The sequence below is a fragment of the Halichoerus grypus genome, chromosome 15, assembly GCF_964656455.1.
Source record: "Halichoerus grypus chromosome 15, mHalGry1.hap1.1, whole genome shotgun sequence".
NCBI lineage: Eukaryota > Metazoa > Chordata > Mammalia > Carnivora > Phocidae > Halichoerus > Halichoerus grypus.
Genome location: NC_135726.1, coordinates 26438384 through 26457713, shown reverse-complemented (window position 1 = coordinate 26457713; position 19330 = coordinate 26438384). Strand labels below are relative to the sequence as shown.

Below are 19330 nucleotides of genomic sequence, written 5' to 3'. Positions count from 1 at the left end.
AGTCCATTCATATGAAATGCCCAGAACAGGCAAGTGCCCAGAGACAGACTGCAGATGGGTGTTTCCGGGCGCAGGGGGGATGGGGGAGAAAGCCCAGATGTTGGACAGGTACAGGGCTGCCTTTGGGGGCGATGGAAACGTTTGGAACTAGACAGAAGTGATAATTGCACAACATTGAGGATGCACTGTTGTTCCCATTAAAATGGTTCATTTTATGTTATGTCAATCTGACTTCAAAAAAGGGGAGCAAGCTTCACATAAGCCCTTTTCTGCAGAGAAACACCACAGACGCAGCATGGGTGTGCTGGGCATCACCTTCAGGAGAGAGAAGCCCTCTGGGGGGCGCAGAGAAGAGAAGGAAGGGGGCAACACAGCTGTAACACTTCAGTTATTGAAGACTAGAGCTTTCTGAATGCAAAACAACGAATCCAGCTGTGTTACAGTGTATCTCACTCTATTTGAAAACTGGCGAAACGTACAAGGCAAAATGTTTCAGGGATGGTCAACGAAGAGAGAAGGGAGAAAGGGAGGGAGGGACTTAGCGCCTCGGAGCCCCGCTGAGCCTAACGCAGCTTCCGGGTTGTTGCCGGGCTTCCTCACAGGTGTAGCCGCGGGCGGTGTGACCGGTGATCGGCGCGCACCTGCCCCGCCCGGAAGCGAGGCCGCCAAGGGCTGCGTGCAGCCTCGCGTCCCTAGCCCGCTGTCCGGCCGGGGGAGTGAGAGCCGCGCTGTCCCCACCGCGCGCGCCCCGGGTCCCCGCCAGGTCTGTCACTGTGACGGGACAGCCGCGCAAGCAAGGACAGACTGAGGGAACCGAGAGGATAACACAAGCACAAACCAGCAACTTTTCAAGACCACAGAAATCTTCATTGCGGTTACTTACGGAGAGCGCCACCTTGTTTCAGAGGTAAGGGGACCTGAGCATTAGCAGCGCCTCCTGGAGATCGCGCCGCCCGCCGCCCGCCGCCCGCACAGGTCCAGGGACCGCAGCTAAGAAAACGCTTATTTTTTTTTTAAAGAGATTTTATTTATTTGTTTGTTTATTTATTTATTTAGAGCGCACGAGCACAAGCGGGGGAGGGGCAGAGGGAGAGAGAGAAAATCTAGCGGACTCCCTGCTGAGCGCGGAGCCGGACCCGGGGCTCGATCCCACGACCCCGAGATCATGACCTGAGCCGCAATCAGGTGTCCGACGCTCCACTGACTGAGCCACCCGGGCACCCCGGAAAACAGTTATTTTTAGAATTGAACGTTCTGTGCCACTTTTGCCTTCAACGTAGAGACCCACTCTTGCTTGCTTTCTGGAAACTTCCTGGAATTGTCTCTTTCCATGATGATTCTGAGATACTGTGTTTCTTTTACCTTCTGTGATTGTTGTCTCGCTGCTCCTTTTTCTCTCTTCATGTCCATCTCATTTTGGTTCGTTTTCTTATTCCTGTCCTCGCTGCCCCTGTTTTTAGCACTCTCTGTTCTTCCTAGTGCTCTCTCCCTCACGGCCACTTCCCCTCTGGGGTTTTATGTTTCTTCGCGTCTAGCCTCAGCTCTGCCATATGGGGTCTCTGCCACAGGAATCCCTCCCTCTTTATGCCTTAGGAATCATGCCCTTGAGCTCGTGTCTCTGCGCTCTACTTCATCCATGTGTGATCCGCAGCAGGTTCTTTTGGCCACAGATAATATCCATCTGCTTTGTTATTGTTAGGATTAGCGTCGGTTCCACTTTTACAATTTTGAATGGAATTTTAACTTGTGCCAACTATTTCCTAGAGGTTCGTGTCAGAGAGGTGCAGGACTGCGTTCTGGGCTAGCAGGCATTTTCCTTAACACGCAGGGTTTTATGTGTGGGTTTTCCTAGTTTTTTCTGTTTTGGGGTTTTTTTTTGAGAGAGGTGAGGGTGAGGGGCCTAGGGAGAGAGAGAATCTTAAGCAGATTCCACGCTCAGCACAGAGCCTGACGTGGGGCTTGATCTCTGAGATCATGACCTGAGCCGAAACCAAGTGGGTCACCTAACCGACTGAGTCACCCAGGCACCCCTTCCTAGTTTTTTTTTTTAAATGAAATTTCTTATAAATACAAAAGTAGATAATGTATACGTAAGGTATACAAACCGGTAATAGAATAAACACGTGTATAGCCACCAGCCACCTTAATAAACAGAACTTTCCTTCTGCTTAGAAGCCCCATTTCCTCTCCTTATAGAATGTCATCTTCCCATCAACCTCCAGAGACAATTATGTTCCTGCATTTTATCATTCTTCTTGATTTCCTTTAGTCTGTCACATGTATGTGTGCATACATAGTATATGTAATATATATCCCTCCCGCTGATGCAGCTGGTGTTTTCAAACCTTGCGCTCTCTGGGAAAGGTAACATACCGCATACACACTCTCCTGTAATTCGCTCTGGTGGCTGTCCGTGGGAGGCCCCCCACACCGACGGGCACAGCCACGGTGCACCATTTTCCACCATGTGACATCACAACTCGTTCATCCATCCTCTTGTTAAAGGCCATTTGGACTATTTCCAGGTTCTTGCTGTTACAAATACCATTTTTTAGCTTGTCTTCTGGTGCATGTGGAAAAGAACTTCTCTAGGGCAGTGATTCTCAATCCTGGATGCATTTTTTTTTTTTTTTTAAGATTTTATTTACTTATTTGACAGACAGAGAGACAGCGAGAGAGGGAACACAAGCAGGGGGAGTGGGAGAGGGAGAAGCAGGCTTCCCGCTGAGCAGGGAGCCCGATGTGGGGCTTGATCCCAGGACCCTGGGACCATGATCTGAGCTGAAGGCAGACGCTTAACAATAGCCACCCGGGCGCCCCTTTTTTAAGTAATCTCCATGCCTAACATTGCACTCAAGCTCAGGACCCCAAGATCAAGAGTTGCATGTTCTTGTGACTGAGCCGGCCAGGTACCCACCCAAATCCTGGTCTCTTAAATCCATACGATCTCTCCCGACTATTTGGCAAGATCAATTCCAGTCTGTGTGAGTGAGTAACAAAGAGAATGAGAGGTCTCCTGGCCAGAGAGATTTATTATTGTTTGATTTCTGTCCTGCTTCCCTTAAATCCTCATCAACCCGGTCTCTTCTCAAGTAGATGAGGAGAGGCGCTGATCCTTAAGTGTAGGACTGGCCCCACTGGTGTGACACCAAGTCTCTTCAACAAAGAAAGTTCCGTGGTCCAAGCTGCGCTCAGATGGCCGTGTCGGACATCCCCCCCACACACGCACGCACACACGGCCCTCTCCACAGCGGACGTGCTCAAGTACACAACTTTAATAACTGTAGGTGAACAGAAACCACAAGACAGATATAATACAGTAAAACAGGGGTGAGGTGGGGATGGAGGGGACAGAGGGACACGGAGTATGATCACAGCAACCAATGGGTGAGTCCTTCGGTGCCCCGAGGAGGCCAAGAGACACGTGACTCCTGTCACCACCAAGTGTGTGTTGAGGGGCCCGCCCCCTCTGGAAGCCCGCTAGTGGTACTACTGCCGAGCCCGGAAGTGGGGCGGGGCCCTCTTTGTCACAGAGCGGTAATACTCCAGGGGGTCTGGGCTCCGAGTGACAGGGCAGCGTCGACGTCGGGAGAGCGGCCTCTTCAGCACGCGTGCCCTAACATGAGGTGGAGAAACAGGTCCCCCCACTCGGAGTAAGCAGGCCCCGTGATACAGAGCCGCACTGCCCGGCACTGCGCCCCAGGGCCCACTGCACTCTGTTTACCAAGCACGCTCCCTGCGCACGGAGTTCAGGCGGAGAGCGAGCAAGTGCAGAGGAGCCGGGAGGAACCACAGCGGTGGGACTGGAGGGACAGGGGTCGGCCGGAGGAGCGGACGTGCACCGTGTCGGGCCCCCCCTAGGCGTCACTGAGGTTGGCGCCGCTCAGGAGCACCTGCTCCCCGGGTCGGAAGGCCGGCATCCCGAGGTAGGGGCAGCTGGTACAGCGGAAAGCGTCGCCCAGGTAGCACTGTCGAGAGAAGAGACGATCACACAGGGAAGCTGAGTGTCCGCGCGTCCCAGATACACGGGCAAGAAAGGGACCCCTAAGTTCGTAACATGGCCACAGTGGCCTGATGGAAATGGCTGGCTGCATTTGTGGGTCCAACTGAAACCCAAATACTAAGAGTTTTTAAGAGCTTTGGTTTTATGAAAAGCAGTGGTCTAGAGAAGTTCCTTAAGGAGACTGTGCTTCTGTATTCTGAGCAGTTCAAATCATAGCCGAGCTCAGCCAAGTGGCTGAATGGCATCAGGCCACTACAAGGTCGGAAGAATGGGGCCAAAAATAAATGATAGGAGCCTCCCCTACGGGCATGAGCACGCTAACCCCCTCCCAGGAGAGAGAAAAACTCAGTATCTACACTGTACTCCATATCTCTCTCCCATATACACGTTCTCACATATTTACCCATTATTAAAATATTTGGGCAGTAACTGAGAGCTGGAGCTAGTCTGTGTTGGGCTTAGGATGAGGCCCAATACCACCGGGGGGGTTTGTGAATATTGAGTAACGATCCAGATATTTACATTTCCACAAGCCGACTTGGGCTGGGAGCTCGCCTGTTCCCTTGAATTCTTTTTTTCCAGTTCTTCCGCGAGGCCACAGGTGCTGGGGGAAAATCAGGCGCTTGTGAGTGAGACTTGCCACCACCCAGGGGCTCCAAGTCCATGACAGAGCCCAAATTCGCTCTAAAACGTCTCTCTTTACACCGGGACGTCTTAACTCACAAACACCCACAGGGCCAGGCTGACAAGGTAAGCGCGTGAGGCTGTTTAGGGAGACAGAGTGGTGGGTAACAGGAGACCCAGAGGGGAGATGCCCTGTCTACACAGGCCGGCCACTACTCAGCTGCAGCTGATTAATGCTGTGGGGAGAAGCAGACCCCGTGTTTCCATTTTCCAAAGCTAAGGACAGAAAAAATTTGGATTTTTACTTGAAATCTCCTGATTTGTGAATGCTGGCAACTTTCACACTTAAAAAAACACTGATGATTCAGCAAGCCCACACACCACCAGTTAACTTTTTACCACCTTTTTCGTCCGTAAAATGAATGCAAAAATACCAACACTGAGGTTTTCAGGTTAAGAGGACAGACTGCAGGCGTCTACTTTACTTTCTCTCGAGGTCTCACCGAAACGTCAGTAAAGACCTAACCTGCAAAGAAAGGGACTACGGGGAAGGAGACAGCAGTCAACACAGTGCTGGGAACCGTAGCGGGAGGGGGGGAGCGGTGACTCCAACTGAGGAGAGCCCAACTCCGAGCAGGCGGGGAGGTAGCCACCACCCAACAGGTGGCCGACTCTCAACCTGCATCACACCCCAAAACCGCCAAAGGAACAGGTAGCACCCGAAAGACCCTTCTCTGAGAAATCTAACCACCCCAAAGGGAAAGACCCAAAGGTGCTGACTTTGCGGTATCCCCCACAAGCCCATTCAGGCTCCCTCACTAAAGCACAGTCAATAAATTCCAGCTCAGGGCTCCCAGCTTTCTGTCCTCCCCTCTTAAGCATGGAGACAACGGAGCTTCCCAGGAGGTAGAAAGCCTCCTAAAAGAAAAAAGCAAGTTAGGGGTGCCTGGGTGGCTCAGTCGGTTAAGTGTCTGCCTTCAGCTCAGGTCAAGATCCTGGGGTCCTGGGATCAAGCCCCACATCGGGTTCCCTGCTCAGCGGGGAGTCTGCTTCTCCCTCTCCCTCGGCCCCTCGCCCCCTTCACGCTCTTGTGCTCTCTCGCTCGCTCACTCTCCCTCTCTCTCAAATAAATAAATAAAATCTTTAAAAAAAGAAGAAAGCAAGTTGGAAGAAACAGACTATCCAGGGAGGAAAAAAACCTCCAAAGAACTATCACGAACCTCAAGGGAAAAGAGAAGAGATCACACCTGCAAAATAAAAATAGGACGCTATACTAAAAAAAAAAAAAAAGAAGTCAAAACAAAAAAAAAAGGAATCACGGAAATTAAAAACATGATAGTAGAAATAAAGTAACTCAACAGAAATTTTGGAGGATAAACCTGTAGAAACTTCCCAGAAAGTAGAGCATAAAGAAAATGTAGAAGCAAAGAAAACGATAGGACCAATTAAAGAGGCCCAATGTCTGAGGAACAGGCCACAGAGAAAGCAAAGAGAGAAGACAAAACTCACATACAAAATCAAAGAATATTTCTCAGGACTATGGGCATGACTTCTAGACCGAAAAGCTGCATTGAATGGCTAGTGCAAAAGATGCGAACAGACCCGTATACAAGATACATTACAAAATGATACCACGGATAAAGAAAATTCTACAAACTTCCATTAAGAAGATTCTACGAACTTCCAGAATGGAACAAGAGGTCTTACAGAAAGGATCAAGAAACAGAATGGCCTCAGATACCTTCGTATCTGGAAAAAAGACAGAAATGTCTTCAAAATCATGTAAGAAAATTATTTCCAGCCTCTAGATTTCTATACCCAAATGACCAATCGTTTATGAGAATAGAAAAAAGACATGTTTAGCCACATAAAGTCTGAAAACAAATCTAAAAAAACCAAACTTGCCTCTCAAGTAGCCTTTCTAAAGCAGCTACTGGAGAATGGGCTCCACCAAAGTGAGAGAGAAAACCAAGAAAGCAGCAGTGGCTACAAAAGCCAGAAAAGCTAACATAGGTCAGAAAGAGGGGAGCCCCGAGGGGAACAGTGCGGGGGACTCCCAGACGTCAGCTCTGCCGTGGACAGAGTCACACGTGCGCACTGGAGTGGGGGCCCAGGAGAAGGACAGGCTGACGGCTGCCACTGTCACAAACCAAGCCGCCGTCATACGGTTCTTTGTCCCTGAGCGCAGGCAAGCCAGCCCAGACCCTGTCCCGTGCTTATCTCGACCAGGCGCTGCTAACACGCGGCTCTCCCGTCCCTCCCCGCGCTGCTGATCTGAGGACACGGGTGCTGTGCTCGGCTCCGAGGAGGAGAGCTCCAGCCCCAGCGGGCCTAGAGCAGAACAGCCCGGGCAGCCCACGCCCTCTGACCACACTTGGGCTGGCTGCCCAGTCACCGCGGCACGCCACAGCCCTGCCCGGTGTTCCCTCTGCGCATGCCCCCCGGGTCCCAGGGCTCTCCCACGACTCTCCCTACTGACAGCCCTGGGAGGGACTCCAGGAGCTCCTCAAAGCGCCCAGCCCAGAAGATCACTGGGAGCCTTCACAGATGGAGGGGACTGACGTTTCCTTGTCTCGCCAGGGTTGGGCCTCCTACTCCGTCCTTCACAACTCAAGAATGTATCACTTGGAGCTTCACACTCGGTGGTAAACTATCAAATAAGCCAGGAATGATTAACACGAACTTGGGAGGATGGTAACCTTTGTGGGGAGAGGGAGCAAGATGCAGCTGAGGAAGCATGGAGAGATGACTTCTAAGATACTAGTCATGTTTCTGATTCTTAACCTGGGTCATCAGTACACAGCTGTTCATTTTTATTACTCTTTAAAATGTGCCTGATTAATCTACTCCTCCGTATGTATGATACATTTCACGATAAAATAAATATTTCAACAATAGTCAAGTATTATGATTCCTTAAGACTCAGAAGCCACTAGAAGCTGCCCAGCAGACTCTGCTTATGCTAACACTTACCAATTCTTGCAGGCTTTCCTCTTTTTCCCTTCTCCACATGAAGGAGCCCGCAGGGAAGCTGGATCTGGCTTCTTAAAATCCTCTGGATCCAGCAGCTCGTCTGAGTCAATGAGATCCTAGAGAGCGTTCAGAGAAGTTAGTGACACAGTCACGGTCTCTGCTGCTAGAAGGCTGAATAAAGGGCTGTGGTGGCGGGTTTCTATGGCCTGTGTAAAGAGGGCATCCACAGACCTACTTCGGGCTGATCACCACGTTCAAGCTGACCACCACGGTGAACTCAACTACATTCACAGAAGATGCATGAAATTTGAGGGGGCTGGGAAGTAATTTACAGTGTGTAGACAATTCGAGAGTGTGTGTGTGGGGGGGAGGGAGCAGGAAGAACAAAAAGAGAGATGTTGTATTTATTTCTTTGCATATACGAAGGGCTGTCATGTGAAAAAGGGAATAAAATATTTTCATATAGTTCCAGAGAAGAAGACAAATAACGGTATATACATTTGTGTAATTTTTCGATAGACGTGTGGACAATTCATCTGTAAATTCTACGGGGACATGAATCATGACCTGTTTTGCTATGACTATAACGTCAGCAGTTGCAGAAATGAAGAACTTTTTAACAGACGGTATTGATCAAAGACGGACAAGTACTGCTTTTAAGACAGTGAGTGTGCAGGGACTTGCCCGGACCAAGGAGCCAATAACATATTTCAGCTGACAAACTCTTCTCAGGTTCACACATGCCCACCAGAATCTTTAACATATCATATGAAGTGAGAACAAGAAAATCTGTGGGGAAAAGAAATGCCAGAAAAGGATTTTAAAATGCCACCAATGTGGAGTTTCCTTCTCAATCAAAACTGCCAGCCACGGGCAGAGCGCAACACTGGGCTTTACCCCTCCACGTGCCCAGAGGCCACGCCGACGCAGGCCACGGACCGCAGGCCGACTCACCACGCTCTCATCCTCCATGTCGTTGGCGGACAGGGTCCAGAGCTTGGCCGCGGCAGGGTCCACGGCGGGCTTCACTGAGTCCAACCGATAAAAGAAAAAGAGCTCCGTCAAAGCAGCAGAAACCACCACAGGCCTACTACGTGCGTGCTTTCTCCCGAGACTGCAGAGCACACGGGACTGGGAGCCCGAGGCCCAGCTCCCGCACTTGGAGCAGGCGTGGCCCGGGCCCAGTCGCCTCGCAGAGACGGACCCCAGTATCTGCTAAGCACCTGCTCTGCGCGCCCTGTGGAGTAACTCCCGCTACGACTCTTTTAAGGGGAGTACGTGCTCTTCTAATTCTGTAGGTGAGGGAACTGGCTCTGACATTTGGGCCACTTCTACAGAGCCACACAGAGGAGTCTGTCCGACGTGCCTGACTTCACTCCATATCGCTCTGTCCTCATCTTAGTTTCCGTCCCCAGAACCTGGGGCTGGTCGTCCTCCCTAGACCTACTGCAGGAGACCGGAAGATCAAGCGGGAAAGTGTGCCAAAGCTTCTGCCTCATGGGAAGCCATCACGTACGAGGAAGCCAGCTCCAGAGCCGGGGGCGGCGGCAGACGCCCACGCTCGCCCCTGTCGACCCCGTCTGTGCAGGAAGGGCCCTGCGAGCTGAGCCCAGAGTCAGTGTGGGCGGGCCCTCAGATGGGCCTGGGGGGGCGGGTGAGCGCAGCCCTGAAGATCCCTCCTGCAGGGGGAGGCTCAGACGGTCCCCGGGCCAACTGCTCCTCTGAGCCCTTCCTGCCCATTCCAGAACCATGAATCCAAAGGCTGCGATTCCAGCGGATTCTTAAAGATTGTGGCTGGCCAGGCAAGGCAGAGCAGTGTGAATGTACCTGCAAATTTTCACACACCTCAGAGCTGGGACAGTTTCTCTCAATTCGGGAATCATGAAATAGTGATGAGGTGAGGGGGTGAGGGGGCGGCAAAAGGCAGGTGCAACTTTCTGAGAAGAAATATTTTTACAAGTGGCTTATGCTCCTCAAAGTAAGAAAGGCTGACTTTACTAGCACAGAAAGGACACGTGGGAAGAGGAGCAGGGCACTCTTATCAACCACGACCACCACTGTGAGATCTCCTGAGGACAACTGTTGTAATTCTGGGGCGTGCAAAGACGTTGTTAGCTAAACCATGTGGCTCAGGCCTCTAGAATCTGGGGGCCTCAGTGTCTTCTGGTGGAGGGCTGAGCGAGATAACAGCTATACGTTATTTCACATCTGGATCTGAATATGCCCGGGACAAGAGAACATTAAACATTCTTCCATTTGGAAATGACAGAAATGAAGGAAGGCCTAATCCTCTGGAGACATCACCGCCTCCATCTATTTCTCTGGTTCAACGTCAAAGATGTCCTTCGAGGCCCACCCGGACAGAACAATGTCCCCGGGCCAGTCCTACCTGGAGGAGAAGTCTTCTTGGCAAGAGAAAGCTTCAGTTGACTAGAAGAACCCACTTCAAAGTTGGGTTTTTTGCCTGTGATGCTCACAGAGAGCAAGCTGTCGCTTTGGTAATCCAGGTGTTCTTGGACAGACTGTATCTCTTCGGGGCTCAAGGACTCCCGCTGCAGCTGGAATTCAAGACATCAAAAGGATGAGGCCACACTCTTTCCACAAAATAATGTGGTACTATGCCCACCCGTACAGGCGTCAAATACTCATTTCTGTGTTATTAAGCATATGATGGCGGGAGATGACAGATGTCACCTCATGCCTCACGTTCAGTTTCTCAGTGATCTGTACCCTAGAGAGCGTCATTTTGTCTATGTGCTTACTTTGAGCCAACCCTCTGGGAAGTTTTAAAGTGTTTACCAAATCGCTGTCTACTAGGTACAAGGCACCGTGCCAGTCATCCCACGGGTGTAACGACTATGAATATACAGAGGGGTCAGACATGCTGAACAGGATCACAGTCTACAGCAGGGACGCATGCCCACAATAAACCTAGCAGAAATGAGAGAAAAAAAACCATAGAGGGAGGGAAATGTTTTCTTGGGAACAGGTAGCAGATGCTAAGATAGAAAAAAACGGGGGAGTGCTACCTGTGTGTCCAACAACTACGGAATGGTTAAATCAATCATAGCCCCTCCACAGCTCTCAATATTGTTACAGCATTAAGAAGACTGAGGGGCGGGGCGTCTGCCTTCGGCTCAGGTCATGATCTCCAGGTCCTGGGATCGAGCCCCATATTGGGCTCCTGGCTCAGTGGGGAGCCTGTTTCTCCCTCTCCCTCTGCCTGCAGCTCCCCCTGCTTGTGCTCTGTCTCTCTCTCTCTCTCAAATGAATAAATAAAATCTTAAAAAAAAAAAAAAAAAAGTGAGGGGCAATGAGCTGAGGTGGATAAATGTGGAAGATATTTAAAGGTGGGAGAAAAAGCTAGTGATTGAATAATGTAGACATATGACCTGATTTACATTAAAAAAGTACGTCTCTCTTCCTCTCTCTCTCTCACACACACACATACACACACCCGTAAATACATAAAAAGGTCTGAGCAGCCACACACACAAAAAATGTGTTGGTGACTTCCTCTGAGGGAGGGAAGCGTGAGGAAGGCCTGGAATGTCACTTTCTAATTCTATATTCTTCAGTATTAATTGAATTTATATGAGCATCTCTTAATTTAGATTTAAAAAACAGAAAACCCTAAACGAAAAAGAAAAACAAGAAAGAGTGGGCATAAAAAAACTAAGGCCCTAGGTCATGCTGCAAATCGGTGGTATAACAATTATAATGGTGCCGCACCTACCTCTCACACAAGAAAATTTCAACATCAAAGAAGGATATAGAAATAGAATCACCTCTATTTAATCTAAATATTTTTACTGAATTGTCAGAAATGGGATAGTCTCTCCCAGCCCACTCCAGCATCCACCAAGTATCTGAGGACGATTCAGGTGCCCGCATTTCACTTGGACCTAGGATTTGTGTCATTAGGGGACCTGTGTGGCCCTCTCCCTGCCACTGTGGGCGGCACCACTACACAGTACGGAGACCAGAATGTGCCCCCACCCCCGTGGGCCCGTGCGGAGCCTCTTCCAAGGAGAGTTGTTCCAGAGGTTCTGTCCTTTGAGGCATTGCGTATCCTCCACACAAAGCTCTTCCCAGCTTGCTTCCCAGCCCACGAAACATAGCACACCTCACCTTCAGGGCGCTACTCCCCTCTGATTCTCTCCAGATCGACTGACAGAGATCCTGGGTGGGGTCACCCAAGCTTTCAAATCCCAGCAAAGAAGGTGGTCGACCAACATACCTCTTTCACTTCCACGAGGCCGGAAAGAGTCAGGGCCGAACACAGCTTAGAGGTCGTCCTCACTTTGCTATTGTTAACTGCCAAGAGGAAAACCCCAATTAGTGGCTTTATGGGTCAAACCAGGAAAAATCATAAAGGCTCCACCCTATTTGGGGCAGGCAGCCATAAGACAGTAATGGTGATGGTATTTTAATTTGACAAATCCCTTTGGTTGTTCAAAGTGCTCTTACCCAAGCCCTTAAGGATCATATAACAATTCCATTGTTATTGTTCCGTATCACCCTTGGCTTTTTGGAAGGACCTTCCCAGGGCTGCTGAACACTGAGTGAGAAGGAGGCTGAGGAACTAACTGTAAAGCACATGGGTGTTCTCTCTGCGGGGTTCTGACAAAGAGGGGTGGTGGGCAGCCGCCCACGGCCTACGCGCCCAACACAGAACGCCGGTGTCCACTGTCGATGTCACAAGCTTGTATCTCCACACATCCACCTTTACGCATTCCAAAATACTTTCATTCTCTGACTGTATTTACAAATCAAGTCCTCGCATATGGATGGGAAAGGTTACAAGTTCAGAATTGCACGGCTCTTTGGCAGCTTCACCCACCGCCGAGCCAAAAAGAGAGGTTTTCGTTTCCTGGATCCCACCCTTAGTTTCACATGAGTCGATAATTACGATTCATCACTCCCAGACTTCCAGTTGTTATTTTCTAACTTTTTATTTTGAAATCACTATAGATGCATAGGAAGTTAAAAAAAAAAAAAGAAAGAAAAAGAAAAGAAAAAAAAAGGATGCTTCGCCTCCTTCCCCCCATTGGAACACCTTCCACAAGTGTGGCAGGCTAGGGAGGCCGGGGAATGGTCACCGGGGGTCCGCAGAGCTACCCAGGTCTCACCGGCTTCACGGGCACTTGTGTGTGTGCGCACGCGCGTGGGGGCCTGTGAGCACGCCCACAGTCACAAGGAGCCCTCCTGCCACCCCTTTCCAGCCTCACACATCCCCTGCCTCCTATTCCGAATGCCTGGCAATCATCAGTTTGGGCCCCATCCCTAGAACTTTGTTATTCCAAGAATGTTATATGAACAGTATCACGTAGCATGCATCCTTTTGGGACTGGCTGTTTTCCGCTCGGCATGATCCAAGTTGTTGTACCAATGAGTGGCTTATTCCTTTTTATTGTTATGAAGTTCTCCATGGTACACATGTACCACAGTTTAACCATTCAACCCGTTAAAGGACCCAGCCATTTTCCACTAGGCAGTCTCCTTCTATTTTACTACCTACTGGGTCGGTCAAAGATCACAGTTCCCTCACATGCATTGCTGCAGATTTTTACACCAAGGAGAAGGATCTCCGAATGACAGCCCCTGCATACCTAAAGATTCAAGGCTGATAAATTCTGGTCTTCCAAATGAGGATTTCCTTACCTACAGCGGTCTCTACTGGCTCTCTCAGAAAAAGACTTCCACCAGGCCGCAGGATCCGGGCCATCTCAGCCAAAATCTCAGCGTTGTGCAGAGCGGTACTTCCAGGAATTACACCCGACAAAATAATGTCAAAGCTAGATTCTTTGTGGGCAGCTGAAAAGAAGGAAGATTCTAATCAGCAATCACCTGGGCCCCCGAGGCAATCTGCCCAGCCCCCCCAAGACCCCTGATGAACAGCTACCTGTCCGGCAAATGCTATCATACCACCATTACTAGCAGGAGCGCGGTGAAGCTGCTGTTCTCCCTTGGCCTTATTAACTTAATATCCTTTTACATGTTCAGAAAAAGAAGCAAAAAAGGAAGCTGAAGAGTAAGCTTTTTAAAAAAATGTAGAATATCTGGGCGCCTGGGTGGCTCAGTCGGTTAAGCGTCTGCCTTTGGCTCAGGTCGTGATCTCAGGGTCCTGGGATCGAGCCCCGCATTGGGCTCCCTGCTCGGCGGGGAGTCTGCTTCTCCCTCTGCTCGCGCTCTGTCTTTTGCTCTTTCAAATAAATAAAGTCTTTAAAAAAATGTGGGATATCTAATAAGAAACAACATACTTATATAAATCAACTACACTCTTAAGTCTACCGTATCTCAACTGAAAGACAACAGGGTGACCGCCCACTGCCATCGTGTGCCACCCGGAACAAAAATTCAGATATCGAGGAACCACAGTCCTTGCACTCCCATCAAGCCCCGCAGCCATATAAAGACAACGTGGGTAGGTACTTACATTGCAACAGCTGGTTGATGTTTTCCACAGACACTCGGCCCTCATTGCCGGTTAACGTTCGAAGCTTATCCACCAGATCTTTCAGAGCCTCCACGGGGGATGACTTATCCCAGACCACAGCCACAAACTGGCCAGCTGAGATCCCATAATCTGCCATTCCTGCCGTGCTGATGGACCTAAAACCTATGGGCCAGAGGAGAGTCAGGACTGAGCAGAGACAAAAGCACAACTCAATCCCTGAGGTACCAGCAAATTCGATTAGAATCACCACCTAATTCCCACCTCCCACCACGGCATGCTGACCATATAAGAACATCTTCCTGTAGACGCTAGAGAGACTGAAATAATGAACCCATTATTATCTTAAGGATTCATAACCCCAACATTTCCAAACGAGGCAGGCTGCTTCCTTGATGAGAGTCTGGACTTGGCAGTCAAGTAAGGAGGTTGAAGGCACAAAGATTATTTCTGCTTTGATTTGGGACAACTCAGCTTGAGCACAATATAAAACATACAGGACATTAATTAGGCAAAAGTATGACTCAGCAAAGGCGGCAAATAAACTGGCAGACATAACGAGCTTAATGTTTTTTCAAAAAAGAGACAACATATTTAAATTTGGCCAATTGAATAATGATATCTTCCCTTTCAGCAAAATACAAAAACTCAATCCCATTGAATCTGCAATGATCAATAGTCCTTACCATGACCTTCTGTCACATTTACTATTACCCAGGCTGTTCAAAGCACCTTGTGTACATTATCCCAGCTGAACCTCGGCACAACCTTAAACTCGGTTATTATTCCCATTTTACAGACAGAAAACTGAAGCCATTGACTTTGCCGGATCACACAACTAGTAAATGTGGGATAAAGCAAGACCTGGAATTTGAGTCCAAATCCATGGGGCTGTAAAGCCCCTGCTTTTAACCTCTGGAGATCCCCCGCCCACCACCAGCACCATGGGTCAACTTTCTCTTCCACTTGAGACAGGGAGGAGTATAGAATGTGCTCATGATGCAGTTAGGTCAGGCGATAGCATTCTACTTAGCTCTTCCTTTCTTTCTTCAACATTAATGCCATCAAGTTCCCGACTTAAAACAGCTCTAATAAATGGCATAAAGGCAGAAGCCACGGTAGACGGGTCAAGCATGGCTCAGTCTCGTGCTGAACACTTCTTTCTTCTGCAGAAGTTGCTAACTCGGTCACAAGGATGCCACCACAGACACTCTGGGACTGAATTAAGCCACGTCTGTTACCCCCTTCCTTCAAAAATATTCACTTCAAATGACTGGCTCCTCTGCCTAAAAAACACAGCCAAGTTAGCCAGCCATCCTTAAATACCACAGTACTTTGATTCTGTCATCCAGTTCCTAAAGACGCTTCCTTTCTAGAGAGAAACCAAAGCTCATTCTTCTGGAATCAGGTCCTCCATGATCTGCTCCGTCTGTATTCCCCACCTCTCCAAAGTGAATCCCTCCTTGTTCTATGAAAAACCTCCGCATTTTTGCTTCAATCATGCCTTTGATCTATTTGCTTCTTTTTTTTTTTTAAGATTTTATTTATTCATGAGAGACAGAGAGAGAGAGGCAGAGGCAGAGGGAGAAGCGGGCTCCTGAGCAGGGAGCCCGACGTGGGACTCGATCCCAGGACCCTGGATCAGGACCCGAACTGAAGGCAGACGCTTAACCAGGGACCCTATCTATTTGCTTCCACGTGGAATGCCCACTCTTTATTATCCTGACCTGACTGCAAGCCCCAGGGAAAGGATACCAAGTGTTATCAGATAAGCAAGATTCCTTAGTCACTGCATTGTTTTTAAAGCCTTAAAAAGCACACAATCAAGAACTGAAACTTTTAAGCTTTTAACTCTCCTATGATGTTGAGGAAGAACTCCCGCAAATCTTTAAGGTAAGCAACTTGGGATCAATGTCCCATTTAAGAACCAGTCAGGGAAGACAGGAATATGGATTGCTGGGCATTAAGTTATAAGAAATAAAGGACCTGTTTCTAGAACGATACTGGCAGAGGTTCTCCCCTGGGACAATAGAAAGGGACAAGCTCCCTGCCCACCACCACCAACTACAACCTTGCACTGTACTCACAGAAAAACCATCATGAAAGAAAGGAGGAGCAAAAGGTTACTTGTAGGCCAGAGGAAAATAAAATGCCAGGTGTCTAGACCTTTCTGGCAACCTTAATGGAGGCAGTTTTAATGCACGCAGATGAACTGGGGTTCTATCTACCACTGGATTGTCTACTTAGGAGCTCCATGACCACGGGTCAGTTATAAGCCTCTCCCTTCTCTTATCAATGAAGTAGGAATAATAGTGTTTTGCCAGGCTGCTGTAAAAAGTAAATGAGGAGATAAAAATATGCAAAGCACTCAGCAGGGCCTGGCACACTGTGCTCAACGAAATAATGTTCTAAGGGAACTCTTAGTTCTTGGTGGCCAGTTTATTTGCCTTTGCTTCAAAGAGTCCCTATAAAACATATTCTTTCTCCTCAGCCATGCCTGCTGAGGACTCCCTAGGGAGAGATGTGAAGCTTCCTTTTCATTGTTAGAATTACACAGTACAACAGCTGCACTTTATGGCATCGTAGACACTGCTCCCGTGGGACCGTGTCAGTACATTCAAAGAATGTAAAATGCCTTGTGTTCCATATCCCCCCCCCAACTAATCTTCTCCGGCAAGAGGGAGCTCATAAAATGCACTTATTAAACATTAACCCTCAAAACACAGACACAAGCCACCACTCTCGGTCAGCATTTTCCAAATAAAACGGGAGACAACATTCTTCTAGGTATCTAAAAGCCAAAGGATGATACTGTTCATCGTCAGAGTTTTATGTTGTTGGCAATCTGTCTTTGTAAAAAACTAGAAGGAAAAAAATGTCTGGCGCCTGAGCTGACATACTCAGAAGTGTGACTCAGAGCCTAGTGTCATATCTAAAAAGAGGTGGGGTTGAAGAAGTCATTGTCACGTCATGGACCTTGTTTGTCAGCCACCTCGCCGGCTCTCACTGCTGTACACACGCGCCCATGGGAAAGCAGAGGTCTGCAAGTATCTTCTGGAGATGCACTTGTTTATTTCAAAGGTACCCAATAAACATCAAATCTTGAGGCATCTGGCTCCTCTTAAGGATGAAGGGGGCCAAAACTAAAAAAAAAAAAAAAAAAAAAAAGACTGAAGTTTGGTTATCAGTTCAAACCAAGGATCAAATCTTTTTGAGTCAGGTGCATAAAAAAATTCTGAGAATCCTGACCCTTATCAGAAAGGAAAATTTTAAATGTAATGAACTGACTGAAGCAAGCACACACGCACACATAGGAAAAAAGGTGAGTCAACAAGGAAACAAGAAACTCAAAGGTAAAGAAATGGAAGACTGTCTCCAGGCAATTAGGTGTGTGTGTCAAGAATTGGGAGTTTCAGGAAGGATACCCCAGACCTAGAATTTCCACACGAAAGGCTCATTTGAAGATGGGTGGACAGAACTCAGAAAACAAAACCTCATGGACAGATCAGTAGTGTTTTAATGAAATCCAGAGATGTGGATCTGGAATTTTAACATTTGGGGAGTAGTTTTGGCTTAGGAGGGCTTCCCCCACACCGAGGTAGGAGAGGGCAAGATGTTTTGAAAAGGCTAGAGTTGATAAGGGTTGTGCAAAACAGATACAAAGACAAGGGTCTAACTGCAAACACAAAATTTACGGAATGACATGCTTAGCTCCTGCCATCACTTATCCCTAATCCCAAAATCACTTAGTTCTCCCTATTAATATGAAGTCTTCCCTGATGACAGATATCACAGTGAGGCACTCTGCCTTTACACTTCAGTTTGGTGCCTAGTCCATGACCTCCCTGAGTCACTCAGAGATTAGCACTCAATGTCAGAATGAACACCAGCCTTTCTCAAACTTCAAATCCTACAAATCACCTACAAATCCTAGATGGTTCTTTTGATCTGGCAAGTTCGGGAAATTTTCAATTAAACTATTAAAAGAAGCAAACAGGCCCCAAATGGAGTCACTTGTGTTAAGCCCACATCATCACCAAACAGAAACTAATACCTAACCTCACTGCAGTTTCAACCTTCTCCAGGAATTTAATCTTATGCGGTCAGTCTGGACTTTTCTGGTCAGCATTAGTAAGGTAAACTGCCTAATAGACCCCATCTGTCCCCCAAAGGAAGGTGACCTTGCCTGAAATAATCCTTTTCTCCCCTTATGACTTCCCTGTCTCACCCCCTCTGCTTTTTAAAAAAACCCTTTTCACTGTAGCTCTTTGGACCTCCTCTCTACTTAGATGGGATGCTGCCCAATTCATGAATAGTTCAATAAAGCCAACTAGATCTTTAAAAGTTACGCGGTTAAATGTTATTTAACAACACCAACTCCACACTTTGGAGGTTCTGGCAAGTCACTGGCTCAAAATTACAATCTGGGGGGGTTCAGGTACCCCCAAAGACCGAGACTTCAGCTCCCCCAGTGTTTGAGACAAGGGACTGAGGCCCAAGGTCACAACGGCTGGCTATTAGCAGAAGCGGATCTTAGACCCCGGTCATCAAGGCTCTCCACCCCCTCAGCGAACCGTCTCCGGGGCTTCAGATCTATTCCGGCAGCGTGGGAGACGGAGCAGCCCGGGAAGCGCAAGAAGCCACAGCGCCAGGAGCCCTGGACACGCAGGGCCGGCCGGTCCCCTACACCGGCTTCCCCCGGCAAAAGCCCGCCGTGCTCCCCAGGGAGGTGGTCACGGTTCGGTGCCCACCGCGGGACAGGACTGGGAATAGAAAACAAGAGGCTTTAGGGACAAGGGTGGGACGGTTGGCGAGATCGGGCTCCTGGGCCGCACGCACACAACGCTCACCTGCCTCCCGGGGCTCGCTCCCGGCTTCTCCGGTGCCGCCGGCTTCGCACCTCGCGCCTCTCGCGAGAAGAGGAGGCTGCGGGAGCGCGGCAGGGCGGAAGTGGCCTTGCCGAGCCCCGCCCGTCGCGTCACAGTCGTAGGCGTGCCCGCTTCCAAGATGGCGGCAGCGGCGATGTCCGGCGCGCTCGGTCGGGCGGGCTGGAGGCTCCTGCAGCTACGGTGCCTGCCCGGTGAGGGGGCAGCCGAGCCGGGGAGCGGGGAGGGGGAGGGAGGGGGCACGAAGCCGACTGGGCTGGGTGCGGGGCGGAAGAGGTCGTCGTGGCGGCCCGCGAGCAAGGTGATGTGAAGGGCATCGGCGCGGAGCCGCCGGCGTCTTGGACTCGAAGGGGCCGCCCGGCTGATTCCGCCCGCATTCTCGAGCTG

The 19330-nt window shown here is 49.2% G+C and overlaps 2 protein-coding genes across 7 annotated transcripts in view; one reads left to right on the top strand and one right to left on the bottom strand.

Moving 5' to 3' along the window:
* Positions 1–3014: 3014 nt before the first annotated feature.
* Positions 3015–19020, bottom strand: CIAPIN1 (cytokine induced apoptosis inhibitor 1). Of its 5 annotated transcripts, none has more exons than XM_078062506.1 (10): positions 18908–19020; positions 17025–17200; positions 14040–14222; positions 13265–13417; positions 11841–11917; positions 9990–10158; positions 8555–8628; positions 7601–7716; positions 4526–4607; positions 3015–3968 (listed from the first exon to the last, which is right to left on the bottom strand). In XM_078062506.1, exons 3-10 carry the CDS (start codon positions 14194–14196, stop codon positions 3858–3860), a joined length of 939 nt encoding a protein of 312 aa, XP_077918632.1. In that variant the 5' UTR covers positions 14197–14222; positions 17025–17200; positions 18908–19020; the 3' UTR covers positions 3015–3857. The 5 variants fall into 5 exon arrangements, with proteins under 5 accessions (XP_077918632.1, XP_077918631.1, XP_077918629.1 ...); XM_078062505.1 differs by having other exon boundaries at positions 17034–17200; XM_078062503.1 differs by lacking the exon at positions 17025–17200 and having other exon boundaries at positions 18908–19015.
* The window catches only part of COQ9 (coenzyme Q9), a 12632-nt gene continuing 12320 nt past the window's right edge, over positions 19019–19330 (top strand). The window contains exon 1 of one of the 2 annotated variants that reach the window (XM_078062502.1): positions 19019–19137. In XM_078062502.1, coding sequence (XP_077918628.1) covers positions 19065–19137 — 73 coding nt within the window. In that variant the 5' untranslated portion in view covers positions 19019–19064. The remainder of the gene's footprint in view (positions 19138–19330) is intronic. The other variant, XM_036117553.2, reaches the window with a different exon arrangement.

Excerpts from the sequence above, each read along its gene's own strand:
- CIAPIN1 (XM_078062506.1), bottom strand. The coding sequence starts at position 14,196 with ATGGCAGATTATGGGATCTCAGCTGGCCAGTTTGTGGCTGTGGTCTGG. Across the intron at positions 8,629-9,989 it reads CAAGAAGACTTCTCCTCCAG|TGAAGCCCGCCGTGGACCCT; the intron begins GTAGGACTGGCC and ends GGTTGGACTCAG. Across the intron at positions 7,717-8,554 it reads ACATGGAGGATGAGAGCGTG|GATCTCATTGACTCAGACGA; the intron begins GTGAGTCGGCCT and ends AACGCTCTCTAG.